We start from the raw sequence: 22,114 nt of genomic DNA on the forward strand, positions 1-22,114 counted from the left end.
ATCCTGTTTTTGGATGCTAGCTTATTCTTCCAAAACACCTTCCTCACTCTGCTTAGGGCAACTATTGCTTGCCTAACACTGACCTGCTCAGTCCTCCTGGCCACGCTTCTTTGGCATCACCTGTAGACCTTTGGTACCCTGAGCTCCTGCCACTGCCCTGCCCACTCTGTTTCAGTAGATTGCAGAGCATTCCAACGTCTGTACTTTGAAAATTCTAGTCGATTCTAGTGTGCACCCAGACATGGACATAACTGCCCATCGTCTTAGGTGCAAGACATTCTATCCCGTGAGACCCTGTCTCAAAGAAAGAAAAACAAGAAACTGTTGCAACAGATGTATCTAGAGAGTTGCATGGCAGAGGGGAAAACAAAAGAAAATGTAGAATGAAAACAGTTATTGAAAGAAATCGGGGCACAAGCTACAGATTCTGGTAGATGCTACAATAATGAGTCTGCAAGTTTCATTGCTCACTTAAAATGTTCTGTTCTGTCTGGCTAGTTGCTGCGAAAGATCGAGCCAGTGGCCACCAATTCAGCAGCCAGGTACCAGGAGCTGCCTTTTGTTTTTTTTGTGTTTTTTTTTTTGGCATGATTAAGTGTGGCACCTGCCTAGGGTGGCTCTGCAGTTACTGTCATGGCAGAAGTCTTTTCTTTCTAGGTGGGCACCTCCTTGAGGTGGCAGGGATCATCTTAAATTTCCTGGTGCCCTTGCAGTGTCTAACATTGACAAAGATCTGCTTGATAAATAATCGTCTGAGTTTTCAGTTTTGTTGTTTTAGTCACAAAGACTCATGAATTCTGCTTAGCTATAAGTAGTTATACTCTAATTAGAACGGGAAGATGACTCCTAAGATTTCTTCCGTTCTTAGAGTCTCGGTCCAAACTCAGTAGTGAATAAGGAATAAAACATTGTCTCTGATCAGCAAAGCATTTCTTTTCCCTTCTGAACAGCTTTTGGAATGTGGCTGGTGTGACTGAGGCGCTGTCTTTAAATTTTACTTAGTTTGTATTCCTTTATATTTCAATAGTCATAGGGTGGCTAGTGGCTCCTATACTAGGCTGTGCAACTCTGCAGATAACCCACAATACGCAGCTCATACCAAATACTTCACCTTGTTTCTAGACGCTTACCAATGCCTCTATCTTGAAGGTAAATTGTTCCAGACTACCTTATTTGAAAAGAAAAAACAAAACTAGAAAACATTCTCTTCAAGCCAGGCACAGTAGTGGCTAAGGCAGGAGGAGAGCTAGGACAAGACCAGCCTAAATTATATAGCATTACTTTTCCCAGCTGTCCACTCAAGTCGCCCAAAAGCAAAATGCACTGGTACTGCTTTACGAACTTAATTTGTTTTATGATTTGTGGTGAATTTGGTTGCATTCCTGTTTATGTAGGGAAGATGGCCACAGTAATGTTTGTCACTTGGAGTTTGTGAATGGAAGCTAGATTTCGCCAAAAAGCTTTGTTTGCAAACCAAACTCTTTTCAAACAGATGCATTTGTGAAGGGACATATTGCCTTATTCCTTTGTAATTCACAAAGGCAATCTCTTATTCAACCTGTAAAGTCATGGGCCATCAGTTTTTAATAATTTGTGACAAACTATACCTAAGATGCCTCATAGCCACCGTGGATTCCCTACAGTGTCACTTTTGTCAGCCTGGGCCTGAGACTGTTTGGCATGTGTCCCCTTTTAATGACCAGGGGAAACAACTGACCATAAATCATGGCCCGAAAACACACTTGCCACCTTGATCCCTGTCCTGGTGACAGTTCCCTTCTTTAGTATTAATTACAGTTCTCTATGCTTCTTCTTTAAAAATTAATGTCTATAGGGAAGGCTACCATGGCAGTTAGGGTTAGGATTAAGCCTTTTTGAGACAGGTTCTCACTGCCTAGTCTAGGGCAGCCTTGAACTTGTTACGTAGCCCAGGCTGGCCTGCCTTAGCCTCTCATGTGCTAAGATTTCAGGTGTGTGTCACCACACCTGCCCAGTGATAGTTTGCATTGTGAATCTCTGTCTTAAAAGTTGTCCTTAAGCCTTGTGGACCCCTGAGAGACTTGTGCTTTATGATGTTTTTGGCAGTATAGGGGCTTCAACCCAGGGCCATTGCAGTGAGTCATATCCCAGCCTCTTTTCACTTTATTTTTCAACAAGTTTTCATTAAGCTGAACTCAAATTCAGAATCCTGCTGCCTCAGCCTCCCAAGTGCTAGGATGCCAGATGTATACCACCATCCCCAGTGATCCAATCAGTGCCCTTAAACAGCCTTCCTCTTATAACTTCAGGAAAGGAAAATTTTCAGTCTTAAATGGCCCATGAGCAAAGGAGTTTCATTAATTTGTTTTGGCGTTGAGACCTTGTTGAAGGGCTGTGTGGACAGCAGTACAGATTTGATGCTGGATAGATCTCAATTGTACAGGCTCTTCACAGAGTGGGGGCAAATAGCTAGCACCCTCTGCTGGCCTTTGGTCAATAAGTGTATGGTGACATGTGGAGTCCCATGGAAGGAGCAGTCTGAATTCACACAGTCACTCATATTCCTGAGTCATGCCCAAGGGCAGGGCTTGGTGCTAGGAACTGGGGGACACGGAGTGGGCCATGTGGAGAGGAAGGAAATTGATCCTTGCCTTGTTAGGGCTCCTGACCTAGTGAGAAGCATGGTTGGATTTCTAAGCACTAGGCACCTGCTGCATTCTCAAGTGACCTCTCGGGGGGTGGGCCAGGCTGAACAAAGTCTAAGCCAGGACTCATCACATCCTGAGACAGAATTACTCCACCTAATTTCACCCCTGCTGGTGTCTGTGGTGTCATGGAGGGTAGAAGGTCCTTTCTCAATTCCCAGCTCGGGGCTTGCCTTGTGGTTTGCTTTGGTTATGGAATGAAGTAGAAGTTAGAGTGTGCATTTCCAATCTCAGTCTTAAAAGGACTCTCCAGTTCTTCTGGCCTTGTAGGCAGCCAGGTGAGGGTGGGATTGCAGCAACACTGGCCACCTGTGTGTCTGCCAGGCTCGTCACTCCAGCAGCCTCTGGCACTGTTTCTCTCTATGAAAGGGTACCAGGATGCTTTTGCAGTCAGTAGGTGGATTCTCAGTTCTTGTACACTGAGATCTTCTTTTACTCACCAATGTCCTGACCTCCCACTGATGGACTAAACATCCTTTATTAATTGTGTCTTCGGAGATAAAGTGGAGGAACTCTTGCTTCATCTGCAAATTATCACTTGGACTCAGGCAGATTGGCATTGGATCGGGCCGAAAGAGCATAGGTGCAAATCTGGATAGAGCTGCTGGAAGAAACCAAGCAGCACACACATGGCCCTTGGTGGGTCAGGAGGGCTGGGGTAGTCCATGGGTAAAAGGATAAGTGGCCCAACCTATAGCTGAAATCAGTGCCCAAGGCTGTAAATGACTGATCTCATGCATTCTTTTTTTTATGTTATCCCTCCACACCTCTGTGCTAGTTGGCCAAGGACTGGGATTTAAACAAAGCAAACATACAAAGAAACCAATGGGAATTTTCTATTAGCTTGTGAGGATGGAGAACTGCTACCAAGATGGGATACACATTCCTACATGAGTTTCAAGACTTGGATGGAAATACAAGGACTTGACCGCTGAGGCCAGTAGGCTCAGTAATCCAAATATTCTGATGACCCCAGCATTCTGGGAGAAGTTCCAGCAGGTGGACAATCTCCTGCTGGCAAGAGGCCAGGTAGGCAGGGAATAGATTGGCTCATTCTTTTTTGTGTAAGTGGGGATTCAGCTAAGCCCTTTATGATAAGCCGCATTCCAGCCTTCTTTTATTTTTGATTATGAGACAGGGTCTTGCTGAGTCACTAATTTGCCCAGGTTGGGCTCAAATTTGTGATCCTCTTGCTTCCCCTTTCCAGAGTGCTGGGGTTAGAGGTGTAGGTGTGCTCCCCTACACCACTGTGTAACTGGTTCTCCAAAAGCAGAAGAGAGTACATGAGAACAATAGCGATTTGACTGAGAATCCACCCAGCTTGTGGAGGATGTGCTTTTGGTTGCAGAGGCTGACTGTGTTGGGTGATGAGGATGAGAGGCCACCACGCTGCCTCTCCTGGAAGCATGACAGCCACAAAGTATCCAAGCTTTATCCCAACTGTTTTTTGCCTCTGCTCTTGTTCTGTGCTCACACATACTTAACTACTTGCAATTGAATTTCTCATCATATAGCTAAAAGTTTTTATAAAGTGTTATGTACTTTAATATGCAAAGCTATTTACAATCCCTCCTGAAGCAGGAAGGGCTTAGTGAATGACGACTTCTTCCAGCTTCCCGGTGTCTTCATCTTCAGTGGTCGACTCTGTGGGCCCTGCCTCTGTTGACCTCTGCTTTCCCCTGCCTCTTCCACCCCAGCACCAAGCGCTTCTCAAGTTTACCTCCTTCACTTGTTCTGCTTTGCAGCTTCCATGCCAATGTGGAGAAAAGCCCCTTTTGGGAAAACAGACGTGCAAGACAATCAGTGAGTGATTTGCATTATTTGTCATGTCTCAGTCTGCATGCCCACTTCAGGTCTCATTAGGATAAAACCTGTACCTTGCCCCATGCTCAAAATAGGCAAGTTCAAACTAGGCCTGGAGTTTTGCAAACAGTTCCACAATGCTGGACTTTCAGAGGCTCCATCTGTTACCAAGGGCCTCAGGTCGTCTCTGGGGGAGACCTCTGCACCTGGCCAGCCTGGATGCACACTGTTATTTTGAGTAAAAGAACTGAGGAGGCTCACAAGGGGGAACCAGAAGCATGAGAAGATGAGCTTCCGCCCCTCCAAGGAAGGATGGAGGGACTCCATCTTGCACCAGCTCCAGCCTAGCACCTACCTGGGCTTCCTGTGCAGCCCCAAAAAGGCCTCTCCACCACAGGAGCAGGTGTACCAAAACCTGCCACCTCTGCCCTCCATACTGGATGCCTGGTGAAAGCAGGTCCCTCCATGCTTATCCCGCCCATCTCAGCTTCTTTGGAGCCTTTTGGGACCTCAGGGGAAGGAAGGGTTATTCTGCTGCAGTGCTCTGCACTGAGAAATCCAGGGATTTAAATAGTAGCTGGTTTAAATAGTTCTAGGTTCTCCTCTAGTACTAGTAATAAGTTTCTCCTTTAAGGATCATAAAACTGAGCATGGTGATGCATGCCTGTAGCTCTGTCACTGGGGAGGCTGAGTCAAGGTGATTGTTGTAAGTTTGAGACCAGCCTGGGCTACAGAGTGACCTCAAATTGGGACTGTGTAGTGAGACCTTATCTCAAAAGGATAAAAAGTAAATACATTAAAAAAAATAAAGATCGGCAGACTCATATTTACCTTGAGGACTTTTCAACTTCCTGTAAAGGTCTTCTGTGACAGCGCACCTGTTTAAAAAAAAAAAATAGTATTGGCTATCCACTTCCATCTCCCAATTTTAATTCAGTCCTTTTATTAATTTAAGCCTAAGATACTCTGTGTGATTAGAACTTTCCTAGAGACAGAATTCTACCCTGTTAGTCATAATTCATTGACTTTTTGAAAGTACCTTAAGAGTTTTGCATGGAGCTGGAACATTTCCTTATCCAGTACTTGGGAGTGAACTCAAAGGCCAGCAATGAAATATATAAGTAGGTAGGCAGGTAGGTAGATAAGTAGATAGGTAGACAGACAGCCGGGTTTTTTATTCTGTGTGTTTTTATTTTTATTTTTATTTTTTTTTTGAGACAAGTCGTAGTAAACCACTAAATTGCCCAGGCTGGGCTTGAATTTTAAATCCTCCTGCCTCAGCTTTCCAGAGTGCTGGGATTGGTGCCATATGCCACCTCTTCCAGCCTTTTAGAGTGGTGCCTCAATTCATCAACTGAATTCCTTCCATGATTTTGTTGCAACTGGATTGCAAGCATCTTACCCCATGTTGGCCCTGCTTCTGGGGCTCAGATTTTAGTGTCTGCTGTCACCAAAAGAGAACTCACTCCTTCCTTTTGGAGCAATCTTATCTCATCTGTCTCACAAGACTGACCCCAAATCAGAATGCCCCATGACCTCACAAGAAATAGTTCTGACCCAGAGGCAGCACCTCTGTAGTCCAGGCTGACCCTGAGCTATGTAGCATGGGCTACCCATGATCTTATAGCACTCCTCTTGCCTCAGTCTCCCAAATGCTGGGATTACAGGTGTTTACCCCCACACCCAGCTTTATTCCATGCTGACCTTGGTGTTTCATGCTCAGATACCCCTCTTTCAAAAACCTGTGTGCCATATTTTTATTCTTGGAGTAGGGAGCTTGAGAAATGGCCATGAGTCTCTTAAGAGGGGACTGACTCAGGAGAGCTAGCAGGTCTAGGAAAGACTGCATGAAGGAGGATGAGCTTGAGTTGGCTTTCAACATATTCGTGAGACTTCTACAAGCAGGGTGAAGTACAAGGATTCTTTATAGACAGAGCACAGGCAAATATAGGAATGGGATGATATGACTAAGGCATGGAAAGCGGCTGGGACAGAAGGCTGCCACAACTGTGAAAAAGATAAATTAGGGATACTTTATTTAATTGGAAAAGGAGAGTAAAGTTTGTCAGATTATGAAATTACCCTTTAATAATCTATCAGATGAAAAGTAAAATAATAAACTATTACATAATGAGGCAAAAAGCAAACGGGCAAGCTCCGGAAGAGGCAGCTCTAAACAGGACCTCCTGTGGGAGACCTGACAGAAGCCTCAGTGGCAGGGCTGGGGCCGACAGCAGTGTGGAGGTGAAGTCCCTGGGGGGTGAGTCAGTCCCTGTGTTGGGGTGTTGCCGTTGTGCCTCCCTGGCCTGCCTCACAGCTGGTGTGAGGTCGGATGGAGTAGCAGCAGAGTCTATGGCCAGAGGATCCTTTTGAGTTCGTTTTTTAGACATGGACCTATTAGACAATGCCTCTCACACTAGAGACAGCAGCAGCTGTGCAAAGCTAAAGAATGTGGAAGACAGACTTCTGCCTTGTGGCGCTGTCCTTTCTCCCTAGAGTGATGACAGCTCTTTGAGCATGGCATGAGATCAGTTAGGACATCAAACTGTCAATACGGTAGTTTTGAGTTGGGGAAATTTTCTTTCATGGCATCATTTGGCCATCAAATTAACTTCTCCAGGTACCCAAGTGACCTGTTATCTTGGTTTCAGTTCTTCAGAGATCTCTTGGAAGTGGAATGCCTTTACAAATCTGTGGAGAACACCAGGCATGATGATGCATGGCTGTGGTCCCAGCATTCCAGAGGCTGAGGCAGGAGGGCACTGTGAGTTTGAGGCCAGCCTGGGTTACATAATGAACTCAAGCAGCTTCATCACAACAGCAGAGCAAGGCCCATCTCAAAAGAAACCAATCCTCATCCCTGAAAATCATATTTCAATAAAAGCAAAAAATTGTTCTACCTTAGTTACTAAAGAGGAATGACACTGGGGATTTAGCTCAGTGGTTCACGTGCTTGCCTGGTAAGTGCGGGTTTCTGAGTTTGATCCCCTCTACTGAAAGAAAAAAGGAGCAAAACAAACAAAAACTCAATAGGAATGACCAGTAGGAAAGGGCAAAGTGACCTGGGTTTTCTATTCATGGGTTCTGAATCTATTACAAAGACAGGATGCATTCAGGAAGCCTAAATCAATTTTTATCCTTACCTTAATTAGGTAGAAGAGTACCATCAAAGTCATCATTCCTCCCATCAAAGATAATGGCAAGGTCAGTTGGTAATAGCCAAGTTCTTGAACTTTTGTAAGCTAAAAACAAAGGTAATTTTAGTCAGGTAACAAAGACATAAGAAGGGTGAAAACTGTCTGTACAAATCCAATTTTTCTGAGTAGCTTACAGATTTCTTAAAAGCACACCAAATGGGATGTGTTACAAATCTTATAATGCATGTCTTTCTCTTGCTTTGTTTATATCTTGTATGTTAGGATGTCTTCCTTCTCAAGGAGCAGAGTGGAGACTGCCATCCTGGCCAAAGTTACATGGCCAGGACAAAATACAGACCAGCAGGCCCTGCTTGGGCACCTCATGGTGGCACCTCAGCTGGGTAGTCCTCCTCACCTCTCTTGACTTCTGGTCCTTCTCGTCACTCTCCTCTGCAGTGTTCTCTCTGGTGTTGTCCTCACTTTTCTGATCCTCTGGGTCCCGCGGGGCCTTGGACACCTGGACTTTTTGCTGCTCACTGAGCAGTTTCATCAGGAGGCCCGTCTTAGAGATGAGCTTGGCACAGGCTTGCTGCATATGAGCCTCAGAGCAGTCCATTTTTAAGCTCCAGATGACCTGAGAAATCAGCCTTCTGATGTCATTGTTGGGGATGAGGGGCCACAGTTGCTGGTTTAGGTAGATTTCAAATGGATCACGTGGGGCCGACAGCAGTGTGGAGGTGAAGTCCCTGTGGGGTGAGTCAGTCCCTGTGTTGGGGTGTTGCCATTGTGCCTCCCTGGCCTGCCTCACAGCTGGTGTGAGGTCGGATGGAGTAGCAGCAGAGTCTATGGCCAGAGGATCCTTCTGAGTTGGTTTTTTAGACATAGTTTTATTTGGCACACTAAGTTTTACTACAAAATCCTCTCCTTGAAAACCATGTTCTGTAGCAGGGTTTTCTACAGCGGTGGTTTCTACTAAAGGCACATATAATTCTGAGACGGGATTCTCCTGAATACCCAGTTCTCTTGAAGATAAGAGCACCTGTTTTGAAGGGAGGCTGGCGAGACTCTTCACTGCTGGGAATGGAGGCTTCTTTGCAAGCAGTAGTGTACTGCATGTGCTTTCCTTTGTCATCTTTTCACTCAGCTTGGTCTCCTGTGTTCTGTGGGCCATGCGTGAGTGTATTTTGTGAACGCGTTGAACTTTTGCAGAATGTAATATTGGCTTGGTGCCCACCATGGTTTTAACTATAGAGTTTGCATGCTCTAAAATAAAAATGCCATTTTCTGAAGAAGAAACAGCTTTTCTTGTGTTCCCCTCAAGTTCTCTCTTTACTCTCTGAAGTCTTTTCCTTCCATGCCCAACTGCTGCCAGGATGTTTTCTGGTGCTTCAGCATTTTCCGATTTTTTTGGAAAGATTTGGCCTCTGAATTTGGGATCAAAAAGGCTCAACTGCACAGGCATGGCAATTTTCTTTTTCTTTTTCACATCATTAGTTTTTTCCTGTATATCATCATTAAGCAATTTTTGAGGAAAGTTCAGCTTCTTCAGTTTATTTGTGAAACGTGCATTGTTGACCACAGATTGAAAAGACTTTCTCACATTGTTTTTCATGTTGCCTAAGGGATTAGCACCCTCATGTACCTTTGAAAAAAGCAGCTGAATGAATGGTAATATTGTTGCCTCTAAGTCTTCCCGATTTCCCTTGGAGAAGAAATGCAGTATGTAACTTAGTGCATTGATGATGTCACTTTCATCGTTCATATCTAGCTGCTCTTTCATAAAGCCCTCTTGGTTGTTCACACTTTTCTGTGAAGAGAATTTTTCAGATTGGATAGTTAGCTGTGTGCTGGTGCTCATTTCCCGGGCTTGTAACACTTTCATGAAGATTCCTTCAGGGTTCCCTAAGGATGTGCCTCTCCCTGTCAGAAAAAAAGACATTGCTCTCAGTGGAGAATGATACACACCCAGCTTTTTCCTGGCCCACAGCTGTACACACTAGTCAAAGAAGGTAGAGGTCAGTAATTATTTTAGTGCCATGTGGAATGGACCACAAGAAATCCAAATCTAAAAAGTTACAAAAAACGCAACAGAAAGAAAATGACCTCTCTTGCTAACTACCTTCTGAGAACACTCCATTGTGTGGAATACAGCAACTTAACTTAGCCAAATGATTGGTACTCACTAAAAGGCCACATCCTGACGAGTACTTGCCCACTCAGCAGGCTTCTCTGCAGACCTTCTGTGCATACCCACGCAGGACCCAAAACACCATAATGTCACAGTGTAGAAGCAGAGGCAGCACAGGTCTTCCTCACCCCACCTGGTCAGCTGTCACCTCACTACCGTCAGATGACCACGATGAAGGACAGTCCTCTTAGGACAGAAAGGCGGATGTGTAAAAGCCCCACTCCTCCTGCTAACAGGTCTTTGTCTGGATGTGTCTGCTCCACTGGTTTGCCTAGTGCCTTCACTTGGTCCCTGCTTCCATATCTCCTAGCACAGTGATGGCAAACTTTTAAAAAAATTTTTTTATTTAAAGAGAGAGAGAGAGAAAAAAAAAGAAAACAGTAAAAGGGTACAAGTAATACAGAATTTCAAAAAAAAAACAGTAAGAAATTACTAGTTAATAGATTACATATTGTCATCTTAGAAATAGTTGTAGTGATGGCAACTTCTAGAGAAATCAAGTGCCAAACCACACCCCAAAACAAGTACTCACGGCAAAGTGCCAACCCTGCAATGAAACCTGAATACTGGGGTTTAGTTTAGAAAAAACAACTCCTTATAAACGTCTTTTGTCTTAAGAGAAAACTACAACCATGCATTTGTGGTAAGTTCACCGCCACTGTCCAGTCCCATAACAAAAGGTTTTTCCACACAGAGCCAAATACTATACTGCTCGGGTCTTCCTTATATCAGAGCAGGGATCCAGGGTGTAGGATAAGAGATTTTTAATTTGCCTAGTTGTATGCCTGCCTCTGTGGAATAGTGAACAGCAAATCTACAGAATAACAGCAGTTTCTGTATAAACATGACTTAAGGTCCTAAATGTATAAGAGAACTTGCCCCTATATCATATCAGATGCTTTCCCTATTTTTGTTTCTGTTCTAATGTTTCTAAGCATCTAAAGCTCCTGAGAGTATGAAAGTCAAGGGCTCAATGTGTAACTGTGTTTCTCTTCTGAAAGAATTAAGTGACTGGTGGTGGTGAGGGCCAGAGGAGGGGGTAAGGATCATGACCACAGAGGAACATGGGTTCCGGAGAGCCCAGAATTGGGAATGGAGGGCTGGGCATGAGGCTCTAGCACTTGACACCTCTGATCTTGTTTTCAACTGTAAAAGGAGGCAAGAAATTCTTGTTTTTCTCACCTTAGAGGGTAAAATGAATAGTGTTAATTGGTAAGAATTTGTTTGAAAATCCAGGAAAGTTCTTTTGCATAAGAAGCCAAGTACTATTATTTATTATTTGTCTCTGTATGCAAGCTCTCTGGATGTGAAAGCACTCACATGTGGCAAGCATGAAGTGAGAGCTAATAAACCTGACCTACAGAAAAATCCTTAAATGCACCTGAGTCATCTGAAACTCACAAAAAGCTCAGGTTTGGACCATCTGGGCACAGAACAACCCCTTAGAAGAGACAAGCACTTTTAGTTATGGAATCAAAAGCTCTCAGGTTCCAAATACAATAGCATGGCCTGACAGAGTTTTGAAAAAAAGATAAAACTGATGTACACCTGCCCCAAGGTTGAAGAAATAGAGACCTAATATATATAAAACCAGCTTACAGGGTGCACTGCGCATTGTGAATTAAGGTTTCTCCAGAAAGCAAAGCACCAGACAGCCCTGTGCATGGTGCGCAGCCAAGCATGGTGTCCCCTCCCTTCCAGCCCTTCCTCTGGGTCCCTTGTATATGGAGCAGTTATGTTACTGCATCATGCGGTACTTAGAACCTGACTATCTGTAGGGGAGCAGTCCAGAAAGTTAATGACATTCACTTTGAAGCATAAATATATATAAACCAGTTGTATGAATAGTTTATAATCCTATCACCATGTAAAAATTAAAAAGCAAATAGAATAGAAAACGTCATTAGGCTATCGAGACTCACGACACTGCTTGGCATTGGCCCGACATGTGCTGTCACAGTGCAGCTTGACTGTCTTGCAGACCTCCTCAATATCATTTTTAAACTGGCAGAGGCAGCAGAACATAATGCTCGGTAAGATCCTGCGGACAGGAACACAGAGATCTGAGTTCATGGAAAGTGGCTCCTTGAATGGTAAAGAGGCAGCACAAGGCTCCACAGCGTGGTGCAGGAAGGAGTGCTGGAGGCAGCCTGTGTGGCTGGGTAGGAAGCCAACAGCCACTGCAGCTTTTGAATATTGTGAGTAAATAGGAGGGAGAGAGGGGTCCCCACAGAAGGGTAAGCTCAGCAGTGCGTGTGGTGGGCCTCACATGAAGGTCCTGGAGATTAGTGCTGAGTGACAGAATGTGTCCTTTCATTCAGAAGCATCTCCTTTCAACTTGAAAGTCTCACTCTGGGGGCTGGGAATTTAGATCAGTGAGATAAGTGCTTGCCTTGCAAGCATGTGGTCTTGAGTTTGATCCTCAGTACCAATTATAAAAAAAGTCTCACTGTGGATAGGAAGTACGCCGACTTCTAAAAAGAGGAATCAGCTTCCAATGTGTGGGGTCCCTTTCACAACTCCAGTTTGGCGTGGTGAATGTGAGACATTACTCTGGGCAAAAAAATCAGTTTATTCCTATTTATATTGTGTGGTTAATAACAACACAGATCAAGCTGGGTAAATCTAGACAACTGCAGCATTCAAAAGGTCAAGGAGGACTCAGTGGTGGTGGGGTTGCTCAGAGGGAGAGAGCTGGCCTAGTGCGCTCAAGTCCTGGATTTGATCCATAGTATCTCAAAATACAGAAGTGAGAGGAGGATGAGGGAGCAATGACTACGTGATGAAAAGCAGCCATGAATTACTAGTCGTTCTGGAAAGGATGGTGTCTAGCTAATGTGGGTGGGAAGGGAAGCAGGTGCTGCAGGAAATTGAGGAAGATGAGCTTGGACCAGAAACCAAGGGGTTTACGGCAGTGTGGGAAGTCAGTTGAGGAAGTGACCTGACAGAAACAATGGACACAGAGTGCTAAATGAAAGGTCTCTTGCAAGCGCTCAACTACTTCACTACTAGTGAGCTTCTATTTTGCTTGCTATATTGGAGGAGGATGGCACAATTTAAGTTGCAGTCGTGGTATGAAAACCATCAAAACGGCACCCCAGAAAAAAGTTTAAAACTCTACAGTAGTACAATAAAATACTTCATACTCTGTATGAAAATTAACTCACAGTAGATTGTAAACCTAACTGTAATCCTAACACTCAGAAGCTGAGGCAGGAGGATCACAAGTTGGGTAGATCAGCAACTTAGCGAGACTCTGTCTCAAAACTAACAATACAAAGTGCTGGACACGGAACTCGGTGCAAGGGCTAGGGTTTAGTCCCCAGCACCACTGAAAATAATTATGGACCTGCATATAACTGTAGAGTTACATAGCGCAATTCTGGAAGAAAGCAAGTGAGAAAATCTTGTAGCCATGGGTTAAACAATGGGTTCTTAAGACAAAGATTTCTTAGGTAAAAAAAAAAAGCTTGCTAAATTGTATCTCATCAAAGTTTTTAAAGTTAAGATCTTGTTTTTAAATTTTATTTTCAAAGTAGTAAAAATGCAACAGCACAAGACAGAACAAAGCCAAGCAAGACAATGCAGTGAAATTGGTACAGGATTTCACAGTGGGATACTGGGATAGCAGTAATAGGTACTATGGTGTATCTCATTAACTTCACAATAGTTGTCCAGTAAATTAGGTATAGTAAAATCAAACCAAAAATAGAACATTATAAAACCAATTGAGAGTACTGAATAGAGCAAAAGAAACATAAGAAAACCAAACAGTGAAAACAACCTTTGCCTTCAAACAAAAGATAGAAGGAAATCCCCCATATTTGCTATATTGCATATGGTCATCCGCCCAACAGATGCTGAGAAATCTATCCACAGTAGCTATGAGGGGGGCAGGGGGGGGGCATCGTGCTTGATTTTCAGCCCACATGGCAGTAGGCTCACAGGTAATGGTTCTCTTCCTGGGCCACGCAGCGGGCACTTATCAGGAGGTCACGTGAATAAGCTGCTGGAGTCCCACCTTGGCCGGATCTCGGGAGCTCTCGTTCTCCTCGCCCACGACGCCAAAATTAAGATTTCTGTTCTACTTTAGCGCTCTGGGAAACTGAGGTAGGATGTTTGTAAATTTGGCCCACTCTGGGGAAGCCAAGCATGCACCTCCCCTCCCTGGTAAGCATGGCAGTATGGCAGACTGTGGCCCTTCCAGGGGGAGAACCATTAGCAGCTCCTGAGATCCACGCCATGTTGGAACTTAGGACGCTGGGAAGCCAAACATGCACCTCCCCTCCCTGGTAATCAGTGGCCCTGTGGCAGACTGTGGCCCTTCCAGGGGGAAAAGCACCAGCAGCTCCTGAGATCCGTGTCACGTTGGAATTTAGGATGCTTTGAAACCAAACAATCAGCTTGCCTCCCTGCTAAGCAATATTGAACCTACTGATATACAGCCTAGAGTCAAACATCCCACTTCCTCTACCCCCCTTCTCCTGTTCTCCCCCCACCCCCCTGTGAGCATATGGGAACCAGAAATCTGAGTGTCTTCTGGGAGGTTGACCATAGCAAATAAGGGGGACTTCCTTCTACCATCTCTTTGTAGGCAAATACTTTCATTACTGTTTTGCTCTATTCTGATTAATGGTACTGCTCTATTCAATATTCTGTTTTGATAAGTTCAATAATGTTCTATATTTCATCTCATTTTGATATACGTTATGGAAAGAAAAACTGTTATAAAGATAACAAAATATACTGTGATACCTATTACTGTTATCCCGGTAACCTGCTGTGAAGTTCTGTACCAATTTCACTGTACGATCTTAGTTGGCTTTAGTCGGTCTTGTTCCATTGTATTTTACCACTTTCAAAATAAAATTAAAAAAAAAATTTGTCTCAGTCTGGGCAACATAACTCCATGGTGAGACCTTGCTTCAAAATAACAAAATAAAAATGTGGAAGGGGGGGGCTGGGGATTTAGCTCAGCAGCATAAGTGCCTGCCTTGCAAGCCTGTGTTTGTGAGTTCAATCCCTGGTACCGGTAAAAATACAAAAAAAAAAAAAAAAATGTAGAAGGGGAGGTCATAGCTTGGTAAGAAAGGCCTAGTACTTAATAATATCTGATAATAAAGATACTCATCATTAGCTTAGCTAGTACAGAAATGCACACTAAAGCTACAATGAGATAGATCTACATACATGGTATTAAAAATACTGACCTTTTTTATAAACTGAAATGCCAGGATCAGGTAAAGAAGATGTGGTAACTTTGTTTTTAATTGGGGTACTAGGGACTATACCGAAGGCATTCACACTGGGCTGGCTCCAGCCTCTCTTTTTGTCCAGCTTTTAAATGTATTTATTCATTTTCATTTTGAGACAGGGTTACACTGTCATTAAGATTAACAGGCTGACTTTCAACTTGCCATCCTCCTGCCTCAGTTTCCCTGCATGCTAGGATTTACAGGCATGGGCCACCACGTCTAGCTGCCATTTCAACTTCCATAGACTGCACGTGGGATGTAGGAATGATTATCCTAAGTGGATAATAGTCAAACACAAATGGCTGCACACTGCATGATTTCATTTATAAGACCTCCCAGAAAATGTAAACGTATAGGGCAGAAATAAGACTGGCAGATTCTGGGAGCTGTAATAGATAGAGTGAACCAGCTGTGAAGGACATGAGCTGCCTTTTGAAGGTGACCAAGATGTTTTACAGCAGGGGTGTGGTGGTGGCTACATAACCACACAAACTCCTCAAACGTGTGAGTTTTGTGACACGGAAATCACACATCCATAAGCCTGACTTAATAGTAAAACAAACGTAGCAACAATGAGCCTTAAGAGAAACAGATCTGAGAAAAAAACTAACTTACAGTCTTTCCAATTCAAGAGACTTCGCGAGGATGTTCTCCAGTACTGTCAGTGACACATGCGTCTGTCCCAAGTCCCTGAAGAAGAAAGTCAGACAGAAATGAGGAAGTCCAACGCAAATAGTCCATGCTTCAGCAGGTATTTGAAGGACATCTCATTATTGCACTTTTGCCTCCCACTAAAACAAGCCAGAACATAAATTAATCATGAACTGTAATCCCAGAGAAGTCTTCATGCAAAAACTCAAATTTAATGTTTTCATCATCAAATGAACGAATTGCATCTATGTTTCAGTCACCATCATACTTCACATTTTTATATTGCATTCACATCTCTCTGACTGTGTTGTTACTTTTAGTAACAAGGCCACTATGTTTTCTAGGGTAAATGGTGTTCCTACATCCACTGATGTGTTCCGTATCTACCGTGTTCCTCAGTGGTGCTCCCTATCCCTGCTGACTCTCTTGCCTATTTTACATCTGAATCCTTTTGTGAATAACCTGATTAAAATTAAACTTACGACTTTTACAATAACAGTACAATACTTTTCCATTCTTAGAAGGAAGCAAGAAGAGCCAAAGTTGTATTATGACTTAAAGATTATGGCAATACTTACAGATAATTTAATGCTTTTAATGTAAAAAGAGATGGATCTTCAATGGCTTTCAGAGGATTATGATTGAGAATTCTGAAAAATGCAATGGGATAAAAATTATCTGTATTTTCAATATGCATGGAATTACATGAAAAGTTATTCTGTTTTTTGGTATGGAGCATATTCATAGGTTAAAAAAATCAATTTCTGTCATTACCTATGAATAAACCTTAGACTACAGAAAGCACTCTTCCTTTTGGGGATTCTGTAGGTCTCTAAAATATACTGTGGAAAAGAGAAAATGAAAGAAAGTGGATAGAAAAGAGAAGGAAAAAAAGAGGCTAAAAACAAAAACCCTTAAAAGTGACTGCACCATCAGGAAGGCTTCACTAGAAACCAACAAACCTAACATTCATGTATAGGACACTTCCCAACAATGTAAAAACAGAAGAAACACAGTCTTCTTAAGGGCACATTGAGAAAACCTGTAGTGCCACATGCATCTGTCCCAAGACCTTGGGACCTTTTACTATTAAATCAGGTACATTGAGATAGACCATAGGTCTAGTCTCAATCAGTTCTTTCGTTTCATTTGAAACAAGGTCTCTCTCTGTAACACAGGTCAGCTCCAGACTTGCTATGTACCCAGGCATGTCCTTGAACTTGCAGTCCTCATTCCTGAACCTCCCATGCTGGGATTACAAGCATGTGTCATCAAACCTAGCTTCAAGTCTCAATACACTTAAAAGGACTAATACACAAAATATGTTCTCTAAACAAGGTGGAATGAAATCACAGATCAATGACAGGAAGAAGTCTGGTAAATTCCTAAATATGGAAACTAAGCTTATATAAGGATCCTACTGGTCAAGAACAAAGAGACGTGAAAAAAACACTTCAATGAAGTAATAAATATAAATGGTGACACCCAGCACCAACACTTTAGGAAAGCTATATACACAATTGCAAATATTAAAGATTCTCATCAGTAATATAAAGCTCTGAATAAACAAGGGAAAAACCCAAGAAACTTAAAAAAAAGACATCAGAAAGAAAAAATAAAGAGTAAGATCAGAGAAAAGTGAAACAGAGAATTAAAAAACAATAGAGAAAATCAACATAGCCAAAAATTAGTTTTTAACAAAGGTCCTGGGCAGATAGCTTAGCAGCCTAGCAGCCCAATGCCTACTTGGCAAGTATGAGGCCCTAAATTGTATTCTGGATACCAAAACAAATCAATGGTAAAAGATCAACTATGCTGGGCTTGGTGGTGTAATCCCAGCACTTGGAAGGCTGAGGCAGAAAGACAGCTGTGAGAGTTCAAGGCCTGCATTAACTATACAGCAAGACCCTGTTTTGGGGGCAAACATCATTATCAAAGAAGGGGACATTGCTGGGTGTGGTGACACATGCCTGTAATCCCAGCACTTGGGACCTTGGGGCAGGAGGATCATAGCAATTTCAAGGTCAGTCTGAACTAATAAACTGTCTCTCAAACAAGGGTGGGATTATTACTGACCTAGAATGGATTATTAATTACATGGAATGAATTATATGGGAAAACCAAAAAATTATCTGCCAATAACTTAGATAACCCAGATGATAGATACAGTTCTAAAAACTGAAAGAAAAACAAAACCTGAACAGACATATTTAAATGTAATGATTGAGTTATTGACCAAAACTTCTCACAACAGAAGAGCCTTTTGTTTTCTCTTTGGTGGGATGAAGAGAATCTCACGATCAGATGGCTTCACTGGTGAATTCTGCCAACTGATTAAAGAAGCAATAACCCCAACCCTTCAAAACATTTTCTAAAATGTAAATGAAGAATAGTTCCTAATTCATTCTAGGAGTCAGTATTCCCCCTCCCCACAAAAAAAATGAAGAAATCTGGAAAGTATATATACATGTATATGAATAAATATATGTGAATATATATGTGTATGTATGTATATTTTTGTTGTACCAGGGTTTGAGCTCACAATCTCACACTTGCCAGGTAAATGCTGTGCTGCTGAGCTATATCCTTAGCCCTGAATCAATATTTCTTATGAAAATAGATATAAAATTCCTCAACAAATACTTACAAACCACATTAAACCAAAAATACAGCTAACACTATGCATCATGACCAAGTCCAGGAATGCAAGTTTGGCTCAACAGAAAAATCAATCAACCTAAAACACAATATTAATAGAATAAAACAAACATTTTCATCTACATTAATGCAGTGGGGGCAATTAAAAATTAACTCATTTTCACTATAAAACCATCCACAAACTAAGAATAGAATCACCTCAGGGGTGGAGACATAAGTACCTGTCTGGCTAAGGGCAGGATATGAGTTCAATCACCGGTACCAAGAAACAACCAAGCAAACAAAGAAGAATCACCTTAGGCTAATAAAGGGCACTAAAACAAGGGGAAAAAACCACCATGGCTATATTTATTATAATCTATATGGACGTTTGAGCTAGGACAGCTGGGGAAAACAAAATCGGGTCCATACTGGAAACACAAAGCTATGTATAATTGCATATACATATAGAAAACTATAGAGAAACCAGGCATCTTGCTGCAGGCCTGTAATCCTAGCACTTTGGGTGGCCGGAGGATTCCCACCTGGACATTTAACCAATTAAGCAGATATTGTCTCAAAATAAAGCAAGGGACAAGAATGTAGCTCAGTCCCTGGTACAAGTGTGAAAGTATAAGCCAGTCATTATGGCAGTACATGCCTGTAATCCTAGGACCCAGGAGGCTGAGGCAGGAGGATCACTCTGAGTTGGAGGTCAGCCTGGCCTACATAGTGAGTTTAAGGCCAGTCTGAACTACATAGTGAAACCTCTTAATTAAACAAACAGAACAGAAGAGAAAACCATAATGAATGCATACGTGGAAGGAAACTAGGACTAATAAGGTTAAATTTGTAGGACACAAGATCCTTATGCAAAAATTGGCTATATTTTTCCATTGCAGTATAATTCAATGCAGCATGCTTTCCTAGCACATACAAGGCCCTGGGCTCCCCCCCTCCCCAGGCCAGAAAGAAAATTAAGAATGATATTAAGAAAATTATCCCATGTGTTGACAAGAATAAAACATTTAGGACTAAATGTAACCAAAGAGGTACAAAATACACATTGAAAACTATAAACTACTGTTAAAAGAAATTAAAGATCTAAATGAGGGACTGGGGATTTAGCTCAGCGGCATAAGCACCTGCCTTGCAAGCAGGCTATCGTGAGTTCAATCCCTGGTACCGATAAAAATGAAAAAGACAAAAAAAAAAAAAAAAGATCTAAATGAATAGAAGACATTTGATTTGTCATCATGGATCAGAAATCATTACTATTAAGAGGGCACAGCTGCCAACGATGTAGCCCAGCGGCATAGCACCTGTCTGGCAAGGACTAGGCCCTGAGTTCGATTCCTGGTACAAAAAAAGATGTCACTATTCTTCAACCTGAGCTATGATTTCAGGACAGTTCCTATCAAAATCCCCAGTACCTGGGCTGGGGCTGGGCTCAGTGGTATAGTACTCACCTACCAAGCATGAGGCCCAGTACTGCAAAACAAAATGAAAGAAAACATAAAATTTCAGCTTGAGGGCTGGGCATTCAGCTCAGTGGCACAAATACCTGCCTTGCAGATGCATGGTTGTGAGTTTGATCTCTAGTACAAAAAAAAAAAAAAAAAAAAAAAAAAAATTCCAGCTGTATTTTTTCTAAAACCTGGCGAGCTAGTTTCTAAAATTCACATAGCAAGTCAAGAGATTCAGGATCACCAAAACCATCTTGAAAAAGAACAGACTAGGACTCAGTTTCCACTTTCCAAACCCAGTGAAGATCTGCAGCGAACCGAGTGTAGTACTAGAGTAAGACTAGACTGTAAAACAATGGATTCGAGCTGACAGCCTAGGAATAAATCTTCACATTACCGTTAAGTGACTATTGACAGGGGTATGAAGACAATCCAGTGTGGAAAGAATAGTCTTCCAGAGTGTTGGTAGGAGAACTGGATATCCACATGCAGAAGAGTGATGTTGGGCCCCTCTACTGTATTAGAAAACTGACTCAAAGCGTAGCAGATACCTAGTGCAAGGTCTTAAACTATAAAACCCTTAGAAGAAAACATAGGAGCAAATGCTTATGACTTGTTTCTCATATATGATAACCAAAGGAAAAATATATAAAGCGGGTTTTACCAAAATTAAAAACTTCTGTGCTCCAGCTGGGCATAATGAGGCATCCCTATAATTGTAGCACTCAGGAGACAGAGTGACGATGATGAGTTCAAGGTCAGGCTGGGTACACAATGAACTTGAAGGCAGCCTGAGCTGCATAGTAAGATTCTGTCTCACAAAACCAAAGCCGGCTTGGTGTGGCAGCACACCAAGGAAATGGGGAGTGCTCACTCACTGGTACAGGGCTGCTTTGTAGGGTGATGAGGGTGTTGTGGAATGAGATAATGGAGATTATTGTAGAATCTCATGAATACACTGAACACCACTGAATTGTTCTCTATAAAGCTGTGCTTTTATTTTGAAAAGAGCCATGTTGTAATATATGGAGGACCAAGTGCTGAGAGCGCAGTCCTGTTGGCAGATGGCAGAAAGAGGAGTGACTTTCAGACTCTTCCTTGACAAGGTCAGAGGGAGTCAGTGGTGGAACTGGGAGCCACGCAGCTCGTTCTTGCATGGTGAGCTTCCCCATTTAGTGCATTCTTCCAGATATGGTTTAACTTGCTTCATTTGTTTTGTTTTGTGTATTTTTTTGGTCTTTTTTGTTTTTATCGGTACCAGGGATCGAACTCACGACCGCACACTTGCAAGGAAGGCACTTATGCCGCTGAGCTAAATCCCCAGCCCCTTTTGTTTTGATTTTTAATTTTTAAAAAAATTTTACTTGAGAAAAAGAAAAAAAAAAAAAAAAACAGAAAAAAAGGTACAAGTTATACAGAATTAAAAAAAACAGTAGGAAATCACTAGTTAATAGATTACATATTGTCATCTTAGAAATAGTTGTTCAAGTTACAAAATTAAAGCCTATAAAGTGGACATTCAAACAGTGAGACTGTAAACAGTACTGTTCAATGACCCAACAAAACCCCAACAAAAACACTTAAATATACATGCAGTTATATCCTTTAGAGCACTTTCTTTTCCTCTCTTTTTTACAATGACAATTACAACTTTTGGGTTTTATTACTCCCACAGTTCTTATTACTTTTTTTTTGAAGAGAATAAAACCAAATGTGACATAACAAAACAGAGTCAGTGAAATCAGAAGGATGGACATAGTACATAATGTAAAAACAGAATACAAGGTGATCAACAATGGTTATCATAATGCCTCTTGCTATCTTAAAAGAAATGGCTATATCATCAGTTATGATAAAATTGAACAAAATAGTAAAGAGCAAAACCAATAAAACCAAAACATTGGACACATCAGAGGACTTTAAAAGAAGATAATAATCAAACCAGAATGGGCATCATAGTGAATCTTACTGTCTTCACAGTTGTTGCCTATGCTCTCAAACTTGGTACTATCAAGCAAAACAGAATAGAGTAAAATCAGTCAAAACAAGATGGTGAGAGCAATACAGGGTTTCAAATCAAGTTAATAGGAAATAAAAGTGGGTTACTATAATATATCCTGCTATTTTTATTTTTCCTTTAATTAAAAAGAAAAAATAAAAATATAAATAATAAAAAAGGAGATTGAGATAAAAGAGGACATAACAATAAAACAGCACAGATCAGAGCATAACCATTTAAGCAAAATAGTGTTTCACCACAAGATATCCCGACATAAAAGTAGTTACCATAGTG

At 42.0% G+C, this 22,114-nt stretch overlaps 2 protein-coding genes across 6 annotated transcripts in view; one reads left to right on the forward strand and one right to left on the reverse strand.

Annotated features, from left to right (window-relative positions):
* The window catches only part of CUNH2orf76 (chromosome unknown C2orf76 homolog), a 232,752-nt gene that overhangs the window by 35,255 nt on the left and 175,383 nt on the right, over positions 1-22,114 (forward strand). The gene's annotated exons all lie outside the window — the stretch shown is intronic.
* On the reverse strand, positions 1,570-15,757 carry LOC134478267 (leucine-rich repeat-containing protein 37A3-like). Its single transcript, XM_063258955.1, has 5 exons — positions 15,683-15,757; positions 8,040-11,853; positions 7,631-7,729; positions 5,319-5,365; positions 1,570-4,456 (listed from the first exon to the last, which is right to left on the reverse strand). The coding sequence occupies exons 2-5, from the start codon at positions 9,561-9,563 to the stop codon at positions 4,273-4,275; spliced, it is 1,854 nt and encodes a 617-aa protein (XP_063115025.1). The 5' UTR covers positions 9,564-11,853; positions 15,683-15,757; the 3' UTR covers positions 1,570-4,272.

This window comes from Cavia porcellus, unplaced genomic scaffold (assembly GCF_034190915.1).
Source record: "Cavia porcellus strain 051 isolate PalLab524CR breed Dunkin Hartley unplaced genomic scaffold, mCavPor4.1 scaffold_12, whole genome shotgun sequence".
Taxonomy (NCBI): Eukaryota; Metazoa; Chordata; class Mammalia; order Rodentia; family Caviidae; genus Cavia; species Cavia porcellus.